Below are 12,141 nucleotides of genomic sequence, written 5' to 3' on the forward strand. Positions count from 1 at the left end.
AACGGACAAAGATGCCATCTTAGAGTGGGCTGGATGGTCTGGGTGGGCTACTAAACCCAGGGTTACCCTGGTAGGAAGAGGAAAGCATAGGAGGAAAGATAATGAAGCTGCTGCAAGCAAGTTTTGGTCCTCAGGTTTTTGTACCTGAGACTGTGTAAAGGAACAGTCAATTACGAAATGCACAGTCAGTCATGTGAGAGTTCACTTAATGCAGCCAAGAACTATTGACTGCTGAGGTCTTTCCTTATTAAGTCACAGAAAGGTATAAACGAGATCCACTTTCATGTGATAATCAGGATACACGCATTCAGATCATGTTAACGGGCTGCTCAGAGAGAACATGAAGGAGAGAGAATATATGCCAAAGGTTTGTTTCCTTTGGTGCTTCACATTACAGTGCTTCAGGGCAGTTTTAAGGTGGATGATTTATCCCCAGGGCTCTTCATTTATCTGTAACATTTGAGACCAACTTGCTTCATCATCTAAATTGCTCTTCTCTGTAAGGTGATCAATTTGTCAATATCCCTCCTGTAGTATTACATCCATAAATTGTACCCCTCACTCTCTACTTGGATCGACCAGTCTATTGGATCGTGTGATTAGGATAGTTTCAGAGGGCAGTTCTCAGTTTGTCTATTAACGTCTCTCTAGGCCACTTCAGGGTTTTAAATTTTTTTCCATTCACTACAGGAGATGGAAATAGCAGAACAGATTCTGAGCCAGCCACAGAGTCAGTTGCTTGTTTAAAAGTCCTACTGAACCAATCCTTTAATGGTTAAAGGCCACAAATGGGCAACTCCCAATTTGAATATTGCTCACAGGCATGTTTTATGTGGTCCTTAGGGTGCACTGAAATTCAGGAATTTCCACATAAAAATCCAGACCTCCAGAATCTCTTCAAAAATTAGAGGACCTAACAATGTTGGATCCTCAATCTCACCTGGCAGTAATCAGCTAGGGCTGAGTCAGTACTGCTAGCATGCTCCAATTTGCCAATCCCTGTTGCCTCAAACACCTGGTCTACCTCACCATATATATGAGTTATATATGAGTTGCTTGGCTACTAGGAGCACTTGAATATTGATAAAGGGGCAAACTCTCTGTTTATTTGGATTCAGCCATTCAAATTATTTTCCATTTAAACTAATAAATTTTTTTCTTAAAAATAAAACAATGGATTAACACAAGAGCATTTTGCTGTTGCTGCTTTTATTTAGTTTTTTCTTTCTTTTTTATTAATATATATAATTTCTTTTTTATTAATATAATTGTAAAAAGGGGCTTCATTGTGCTATTTCCATACATTAATATAATGTATTTTTATTAAATTCACCCCTTCTATCGTTCTTTCTTTCTCCTTCCCCCTTTAAACAATTTTAATGGGTTTCATTAATCTATTTTCATACATGCATATAAAGTACTTTAATCATATTAACCCCCCTTTTACCCTCCCTCTTCCCACTGGTTTCTACTCCCAAACAGTCCCATTTCATACGTGAGCATTTTAAATAAAAGGATATTTCAGGAACCCTTAAACCTGAGCTCTGGAGTCACCAAATTGGAGTTTTCATGGGGTTGTATCTCCTCTTATTCTGGCCCAGCACCCAGGATTAAGGGACTTCAGACAGAATAACAGGGGTAGGGTAGGAATGACATTGGCTGGGATACAGAAGATAGGAGTTGATGCTATTCATCTGCTACCACCCCAGTACAAGTGATTTAAATTCTCTAAGCCACTGTTTACTGTTCTAAGACATACCAGAGCTACTACTACTACTACTAATAATAATAATAGTATCCCCCTTGCTGCTGACTCCATAAAGTTCCTGTGAGAAGAAGAATGGGATACCACAAATGGAATGCTTTGAAATTATAAAGTGCTATACAAACACAGTCTTATTTGTACCTAGCAAAAGGATTCACCAATTGAATAAGCACTCAACCAAGCCAAGCTACAAATAATTTTTGATCACATGCTATGTGCTCAGCACTTAGGAACACAATAAATTCCATTCACTAAGGAGCACACAGGCTGGTTGAGAAAATAAAACAAACAATGGAAAACATTAAACAATTATGACATAAAGTAAATTTCTAATAAATATTTCATTGAAACTTGAAGTTATGAGCATCAGTATTGTGCCAAAAGAGCTCAGTACTCCATTCATTACCCACTTAGATTTCCTAAAGTTTGTCCTGTGGAAACTTAGTATCCTCAAATGTTCTCAAAGCAAACAAAAGTATTATACGATTTTACAAGTTTAGAAAATGTCCTAAAATATATTCCATCTCTCCTAATGACATTCATCACAGAGATTGAAAAATCTACCCTAAAGTTCATTTGGAAACACATTTGGACTACGAATATCCAAGGCAATATTCAGCAAAAAGAGCAATGTTGGAGGTATCACAATACCTGAATTCAAAATATACTACAAAGTAGTAGCAATAAAAACAGCATGGTACTGGCACAAAAACAGACATGAAGACCAGTGGAATAGAATAGAGGACCCAGATATGAATGCACACGACTATACCCAACTCATTTTTGACAAAGGTGCCAAAAATATACGATGGAGAAAAGACAGCCTCTTCAACAAATGTTACTGGGAAAAGTGGTTACCTGTCTGCAAGAAACTGGAACTAGATCCATGTCTATCACCCTGTACTATTATCAACTCAAAATGGATCAAGGACCTAAATATTAGATCTGAAACTCTGAAGTTACTACAGGAAGGAGCAGGAAACACTCTGGAACTAATAGGTATAGGCAAAGTCTTCCTCAATAGAACCCCAGCAGCCCAGCAACTAAGGGAAAGAATGGACAAATGGGACTTCATAAAATTAAAAAGCTTCTGCACAACAAAAGAAATGGTCTCTAAACTGAAAAGACCACCCACACAGTGGGAGAAAATATTTGCCAGCTACACATCAGACAAGGGACTGATAACCAGAATATACAGGGAACTTAAGAAACTAAACTCTCCTAAAATCAATGAGCCAATTAAGAAATGGGCAAGTGAACTAAACAGAACTTTCTCAACAGAAGAAATTCAAATGGCCAAAAAACACATGGAAAAATGCTCACCATCTCTGGCCATAAAGGAAATGCAAATCAAAACCACACTAAGATTCCACCTCACCCTTGTTAGAATAGCCATCATCAAAAACACCATCATCAACATGTGTTGGCGAGGATGTTGGGAAAAAGGAACCCTCGTACACTGCTGGTGGGAATACAAGCTAGTGCAACCACTCTGGAAAAAAATTTGAAGGATTCTTATAGACCGGCCATGTGATACAGCAATCCCACTCCTGGGGATATACCCAAAGGAATGTGATACAGTTTACTCCAGAGGCACCTGCACACCCATGTTTATTACAGCACTATTCACAATAGCCAAGTTATGGAAACAACCAAGATGTCCCACTACTGACGAATGGATTAAGAAAATGTGGTATTTATATACAATGGAATTTTACTCAGCCATGAAGAAGAATGAAATCTTATTGTGCACAAGTAAATGGATAGAACTGGAGAACATCATCCTGAGCGAGGTTAGCTAGGCTCAGAAGACCAAAAATCGTATGTTCTCCCTCATATGCGGACTTTAGATCTAGGGCAAATGCAGCAGTGTGGTTGGACTTGGATCACATGACAAGGGGAGAGCACATACAGGAGATATAGGAATAGGTAAAAAAACCCAAAACATGAAAGCATTTGATGTCCCCACTCCAGAGGAACTAATACAGAAACCTTAAAGCGACAGAGTTTAACAGGAGAAGGGGATCAAGAACCAGTGTAAAGATCAGTTAGAGATGAATTAACATGGGTCATAACACATGTGTACACGAAAGCAATGCTAGGAATATCTCTGTATAGCTATCCTTAACTAGCAAAAATGCTTTGTATTCTTTATATGCTTATGTCTTTTCTTCAACAAAATTAGAGACAAAGGCAGAACAGGTTCTGTCTGGAAGTGAGAGGGGGTGGGGGGTAAATGGGGGGGGAAGGGGGCAGGGGGAGAAATGACCCAAACAATGTATGCACATGTGAATAAATGAATAATTAAAAAAATAAACAAATAAAATATATTCCATCTCACTTTTTGAAAATTACAATACATATTAGAATACTATAGATAACAAGTTGCTCTAAGATGTCTTGTAAAAATGTAACTATTTAACTTTGACTTAGCAGATAAATAAGTTTCCAAAGAACCTCTCTTCTCTTCTCTTGTTCCTTCTGCTCTCCTTAGAAATCTGCTGGAAATTTAACATCTCTTGGGATTGTAGCTCCACACAACAGCGTTTGGGAAACAACTTTTCGGTGAAAAAAATTTAATGTTTTCACAAGTTCTAAGGGATTACAGACTTGTCTCTACCTGTGCACTTGCAGAATTATGTAAAAAAACCTGCATCCTGAACTCCCTGATGCACATACTGGGCACTGATTTACATGTTAGTTGATTTTTACCAATGGAACCAACATTATTGAACTAGACCCTTCTCCACTGCTTCACTTCTTCACTCAGAATCATTGTCACAACTGCAATGAACCTCATTAGAATCTATTTTCTTTAATAAGGAATGTCATATTTGTTGCCTATGGCACCAAAATATGAAATTTGGTAAGTTCTGTTTTCCATGCATTTTTACTTTTTTCTTACTTCTTTCCTAGCTCAGATCCAATTATGTGTACCATCCCTAATGATTTTAACTAAGGTACTCACTGAGAACTAAGGACTAGGCTCAAAAATGTCAAGTGTATACTATTAGGAGTATCTGAATTCCAATAGGGAATTATTGTTCAAAAGAGGATATTATAGTGGAAAAATGGACATTAACCAATATTGTTGTACCTATTCTTGAGATATGCAATATATATGGTTTAAAAGTTGCATTTGAGAGTCAGAAAGACCTGGATTCATATCTGTGCTCTTTCAATTACAAAGCATGTAGCCTTGGGCACGTCATCTCTATAAGTTTTAGTTTCTTCCTCTATAAATTGGGGACAGAAATAGTAACTACCTTATTATGGTTGTTATAAGCATTAAATGAGAAAATGACTGAAAAACACTAAGTACAACATGTACTACACAGTGAGTTATAGATAGACATTTAGCTCTCTGAAAGTGCCTGTCATGGTTATTATATAGTTGTTGGTCTAGAGGTCACTTCTCTTGCTATATTGTCCTTGGTAAAAAAATCTCTGAGTCTAGTTATTACACCAATGCTCTAAAAGATCACTATGTTCCACTGTTTTTCTAAAGTTGTCCTTACCCCAGTGTCATAGCTTTAATGGTAGAGATATAAAGAAACTAAGAGCCAGGGCCACAAACCTCCTGGTTTCCAAAATGAATATGAAACTTCTTTCTATGTGCATAAATAGCTGTCATTTTCCACACCAGAGGAAAGTTACTCTAACAAATTACACAGCCTAAAAAGACATGTGCAACAGTGAACTAGTTAAATTTTACAAAGTGGAATTAAAACCACTTCCTAATATACATTTGTATATCTTCTCCAAAGACTATTCCAAAACTGCACTCTGCAGTTTTACCAAGCTTTGTGTATCCAGAATGCTATGCTTAATAGTGACCCAGCAGCATATCTTTGAAGCATATAATACAAAAAACCCTTCTTGTGATATCACTCAGACATCAGTTGGGTAAGAGATTGCCCCTAATGTATGAAAAATTCCCAATCAAGAACTCTAGAGGTATCTACAATACTCAGGAGGAGGGGTATTATTTGCATATTCATCAGATTACAGGTTAGCTTTTTTTGTTCTGAATGGTCAATGCTCATTTTTAAAGGCTGCAGAAAGGCATTTGTTTGTGAATGATTTGCTAAGTAAATGGTGAATTACCCTCCAAATAAAGATAATTAGTGTTGGCTTTCTGCTTTTGTTCATTTTGTAAAGTTCCAATAATTTATGTCTTCTTTGACCTTCGCAAGGCAGTCCTTCTCCTCTCATCCCAGGAGACCCTGTTCCATTATCTTGCTCATCCTCTTCCATGCCTTTCCTCCTTCTTCCATTATCACCTGCTCTACATTTTCACTTTCTTAGAACCAACCATTCTGCCTTTCCTTATCACTTCTACTAGCCATCTACACAAATTCAATGTGAGAATAAAGGAGAAACATGTCAGATGGCAAATCACCACCTAAAATATGCTGTGGAAATAAAAAACTGTTAGCTGTAGTCATTTTTAGCAAACATTTTGGCCAAACATGTTATTGTGAATGTCTATATGTTTTTATACCTCTCCCTATTAATTCTGAGTCTATGAAAGGAATAATAAGAAATTTCCACAATAATATTATACAGGCACGCTATGATTTATACAAGTGTTGCAGAAAAGATGTATTTAAATAAAATAATATTTTATTGCAGTAAGAAAGCTATTTAAGAAAATACTATGGCAAATTCTTTTATATGAAGAAACCATTTCATTAAGCAAATGATTATCTACTATCTTCTAATTTATCAGTATTGAATATCTCTTTTTATACTTGATTTACTCAAAGCAAGTGGTACCTATAAAACTTCTTTTACTGAAGACATATTTCTCAGAACTATAAATTTTAAAACGACACTCAGAAAAAAATAACCATTTAAAATTTGATAATTTTATTAAATTGTCATGTTTCTGATACACCACCTTAAAGAACCTTGATAGACATAGTTTTTAATTAGCCAATCTTACTCATTTCATATTAATTCTTAATTCTGTGTACCATTAAACTCAAAGAAAATATGAGATTACTCTTTAAATAATCTCACTCTCAAATTTGAATTATCAGAGGATAATCTGTTTAATTGCTTTCATAATACTTAGCACACAAGACATAATACTGCACAAAAAGAATATTCTTTACAGAGCAACCACTTGAACTTCCATATCCAGAAGCCATTTTGTTTCTACATGAAGCATAACATTTAAACTATGTGAATAAATATATAAACTTCCTATCTTCTCATGTGAATGATGGCCATTGACTGGAATATAATCATGAATAAATTTTGAATTACAGTTTCTGGCTCCCATCTCATTGCTGGGCATGTAACATATACTTAGTAAATCTTTATTTATATGGTAAGTGAATAATTGTGTGCTTTCATTGATTGAGATTGCTTTGCCCACATACTCAGAGTCCTTGACATGTTTCCCATGGTTACCAATGACCTGAATTTTCATGATAGCTCTTAGGAGCTTAAAAGAAACAATTTGGAGCCTACAAAAATATGTTTGTTTTATGTGAGTGAAATAACATGCTCACAAAGAAATCACATTTATGACTTTACCTCCTTTAGCACCATTCTCTTATCTACTGTTTCCCACAGCATGATCCTTGGAAGACTTCTAACAGAATTACCTTGACAAAAAGGTAAAATCTTTGTATTACTGATGTACTAAATTAGAATCTTGGGGAGAGACCTGGAAATCTGTATTTGAAGATTCTCATCTTCATCCTCTCTCAGTCTCTCTGCATGATTCTGATTTAAGAACCTCAAGAAGGTATTCAGATGAAAAATTAAGTCCTTGCTTTAAGTATACTAAAATTTCAGAGCAAGTAAATTAACATCCTATACAATATACAAAACAAGTATTTCTAACGCTGCTTTTCAAGAATATAAAATGAAACTAAAGAAATTGTTGCCATCATAATCTATAAAGGAAGATTGTAAAGGAGGTTTGGTGCTTACTTTATTATGATTCAACTTAAAAATAAGCCAAATACTATAATGCCACAAACTTTAGTAAAAGATTGTCAAATGCAAGTGCTTTGCATATATCTGATAAGAAGAGGTGATTATAGTTAAAGTGACCATGACTTGTGCATGGTTAGGTCACTTATTAATGATGTAAAACTGCCCGAATCCTCTGCCATGAATGAGTTTGAGAAGTCTAGTTCACATTGAAGAAATCTGAAACTAATCAACAACAGAACTTCTCTATTTGGGATTTGCTGCAATTCTAATCCAAAAGAATTATTAAAATTTTCACAAAAGGTGCTCTCCAAATTCAAACTAAGAAATAAAACTGTCATGTATTAGGATAGAGAGTAAACTAAGTGAATTTAGAATCTTGGGGATAAAAAAATAAAACATATGGGTTATAGAACTGAGCACAACAAATATCAGTTATTAGTCGTGTGATCTTAAAACTACCCTCAATAGATCAACTGAACATAAACAAAAATATATAGAAGAAAAATGTGTTCCTATCATTAGAAAGCATATGTTATAATTAACCAATTGGCTGACATTGACAATCAATGATTAAACAGATAAATCAATGATATCAGTAATAAATAAATTAATGCAATTGATATTGAAATTATCTGGATAATTTCAACGTTTATCATAGAGTGAGGTTAGCCTGGCCCAAAAGACCAAAAATTGTATGTTCTCCCTCATATGCGGACATTAGATCAAGAGCAAACACAACAAGGGGACTGGACTTTGATCACATGATAAAGTGAGAGCACACAAGGGAGGTATGAGGATAGGTAAGATACCTAAAAAACCAGATAGCACTTGTTGCCCTCAACGCAGAGAAACTAAAGCAGATACTTCAAACTGACAGAGGCCAATAGGAGAAGGGGACCAGGATCTAGAGAAAAGGTTAGTTCAAGAAGAATTAACCTAGAAGGTAACACACATGCACAGGAAATCAATGCGAGTCAACTCCCTGTATAGCTATCCTTATCTCAACCAGCAAAAACCCTTGGTCCTTCCTATTATTGCTTATACTCTCTCTTCAACAAAATTAGAAATAAGGGCAGAATAGTTTCTGCCTGGTAGCGAGGGGTAAGAGGGGGTAAGGGGGGGTTAGGGTGGAGGTGGGGGGGAAGGGGGGAGAAAAGAAATGACCCAAACATTGTATGTACATATGAATAAAATTAAAATTAAAAAAATTAAAAATAAAAAATAAGTCATTCAAACTGAAAAAAAGGTTTATCATAGATCAGATTTGTATAAAATACAAATGTGTATGTGTGTATATACAAACATATGCCCACATATTTTAATTGCATATATTTAAGGCATACAGCATGGTAGTTTGGTATATTGATGAAATGATTACTATGGTCAAAAATATGAACCTACCTATCCTGTCATATAATTACCTTTTATTTGTTGTGCTTACCACAAATTTCAATATTATAATACAATATTAACTATAGTTATCATGCTGTGCATTCAATCACTAGACTTATTCATCCTGTATAGTTACAAATTTGTATAGACCTTTTGACTTACATCTCCAGCCCTTAATTTCTATCATTCTACTCTCTGTTGTTATAGATTCAACTTGTTGTAGCCTCCATATAAGTGAGATCATGATATGTTTAAGATATTCATATTATATAGGTTTACCTAATCTAAAATTTGTAATCCTAAATGCTCTAAATCCCAAAACTTTTTGAGTGCAAATATGACGCCACAAGAAAACTCCACAGATGACATCATATAATGGGTTACAGTAAAAAAAATGCAGTTGCACAAAATACTGTGCAAAATTACTGTCAGGAAATGTGTATATGGTGTATATGAAGCATAATGAATTTTGCATTTAGACTTGAGTCCCATTCCCAAGATATCTCATTATGTATATGCAAATATCCCAAAATCCAAAATAAAATCTGAAATATGAAACACTTCTGTAAGAGTGAAAAAGTACACTAAAACTGTTAATAGGTAAATTAACCAAGATTTGCTCACGAGCGATACCAATAGACTTTTTGTCACAGTTTATTAAGGTTCATTACACCCATTGTGAGAGATAGCTTTATGGTTTTAGATTCCATTCTATGTTTTCTGAAAAACACTTCCTGAAATTCTCTACCCAGTAAGAAAGAACATCCTGAATTTATCGCTTGTCCTCCTATGACTTACTAGTTTACATTTTGCTTATACTTCAGATTTAAAACACACTTTGGATGCCAGTGGCTCATGCCTATAAATCCTAGATACCCAGGAGGCAGAGATCAGGATTGTGGGTTGAAGCCAGCTCTGGGCAAATAGTTCACAAGATCCTATCTCAAAAATCCCAATACAAAACAGGGCTGGCAGAGCAGCTTAAGGAATACTCCAGTGCTGCCAAAAAATAAAACACACTAGCGCACATTCTTCTTTAAAGTTGCTCTAAGATACAATAAAAGTTCACACTAACAACCCTTGCTTATGGAGACTTTTGTATAAATAATATATTGGATGGAGTCCAAGATAATTCCATTCCAAAGTTTCCAAAGTCCCAGAAGACCCTCAATCTGAAAGCAACCTATACCTACATGGAGAATCTACATATGGGTTAAATCAACATTCCAAAATGGTTCCAGTATATCTTTTCTGAGGTTTGTAGTAACAATCAATGATAGATTACAGAATTAAGAACCTTTCGTAAAGGCAGAGAACAGACAGGCATCAATTGAGCCCTTGGTCTCTAAATGAATTCTTCATATTCCACATACAGATTTTGGTCTGTGCAACTTATTAATAGTGAGATTTCCAACTGTTTGATTTGCTGCCAATTCTAAATTCACAACTAATTGATTCTTTGAACAAAATTCTTTCTTCCCAAACTAAATGAATCTTAAAATCTCATTTGGCATAATTTGATAGAATCAATTCCTACCTGTAACTTTCAATTCAGTTGTTCGTCTTACAAGTTTTCCTTCATATTTAAGTTCACATGTGTAATTTCCTCCATCTTCTTCTTGAACTTCCTGGATTAGAAGAGCATTTCCTTTCTGTATTATTATGCTTCTCCACATTTTTGGCTTGCATTCCTGCAGAGAAAATGTTTGCAAGTAAGCAAATAATAAATATTTATATCACTATATCTTAGTACTGGCAAGTTTTTTACTTTCAATTTTTTGTATTCTCTTCAATTTTAAAAATATGTAACTAAGGAGATAAGTCAATGACCAAGAACATTATAGAAATATCTTATTGTGTCCAGCTCAAATAAGCATCATATTAAGAGCCACTTTAAAGACCTTATCTCAAGAGCAAGAAGTCTTTAGAAGCACTGTGTAAAAATAGAAAAGTAAACAAGCTCTCAGACACAAGAGAGGTATAATAGACCCTTAAAAGTTGCCAAATATTATTATAATGTCTTGGTTCTTTTTATCTGACATGGATATTTCCTAAGAGTCCTGTGAGGCTATGGTTAATTTGGCCATTTAACATACTCCATGGGAATCTTAAGCATTATTAAACATTCATAATCAGCTTTTACATTGGCAATGAAGTTTACAATTATTTCATTAATTACTCTTTATTATAAAAACTAACAGTAATACTACAGTCACCCTCCTTGTAGTCAAAAAATCCACTGGGAGAAATGGGAATGTAGAAAATTAGATTTAAGGACTTCTTTAGAAACACAGCTAGAGACAATGAGGGTTCACTTTGTCCTGCAAACTGCACAGAGAAATCATGTACTTATTTTGTGAGTTCAGTGATGTATAACAAGAGAATAAAATTTGAGTTTTGAAGCTAGTTCTCTTACTCTCCTGATGAGAATGTGAGGGAATCTTGCTACTAGATTGCACTTCCCTAGAAAGGAATGTATAACCCTTTCCCGGGGAGTGACAAGAATATATTAATAACCAAGTACATAAGAGCACTCAGCCAAGTGACTTTGTCTTTTCAGAAATTTCTCAGACTTTTTTTTTACTTATTGTACTAGTTTCTCTACTACTTACTCCAAGTTTTCAACCAAACTGATAGCCAAACACAGTATAAACATTGCTGGAGGCATAGGCAACAGCTGTGAGAGAGTAGTGAATCACCAAGGCAGAAGTATTTTATCATCTAAATTCTGAGTCTGTCAGTTGAGGCAATAATGAAATTGATTATGAGGCAGATTATATGGACAATAGTTGAAAGCACTTTCCACTTTCCCCACCACAGTACATACAACATCTGCATCCACCCTTCCTGACCCCTCCTCCATGCATACATCCCAAACATTCACATAATATTAGAATCTGTACTGACTCTCAGTCCTCAGCTGCGAATGCCTGTGTATGCGTTCATAAATTATTTGTGAGAATGAGAACCCACTTATTAGTTTTTCACTATAACAATTTTTTGTTAGTGGGAGTTTTGACAATAAAACA

General features: G+C 35.1%; 1 protein-coding gene across 1 annotated transcript in view; it reads right to left on the reverse strand.

Annotated features, from left to right (window-relative positions):
* Window positions 1-12,141, reverse strand: part of Il1rapl2 (interleukin 1 receptor accessory protein like 2) — a 1,059,626-nt gene that overhangs the window by 464,745 nt on the left and 582,740 nt on the right. Inside the window, exon 5 of the mRNA XM_074063284.1 lies at window positions 10,650-10,803. Coding sequence (XP_073919385.1) covers window positions 10,650-10,803 — 154 coding nt within the window. The remainder of the gene's footprint in view (window positions 1-10,649; window positions 10,804-12,141) is intronic.

This window comes from Castor canadensis, chromosome X (assembly GCF_047511655.1).
Source record: "Castor canadensis chromosome X, mCasCan1.hap1v2, whole genome shotgun sequence".
Lineage (NCBI taxonomy): Eukaryota > Metazoa > Chordata > Mammalia > Rodentia > Castoridae > Castor > Castor canadensis.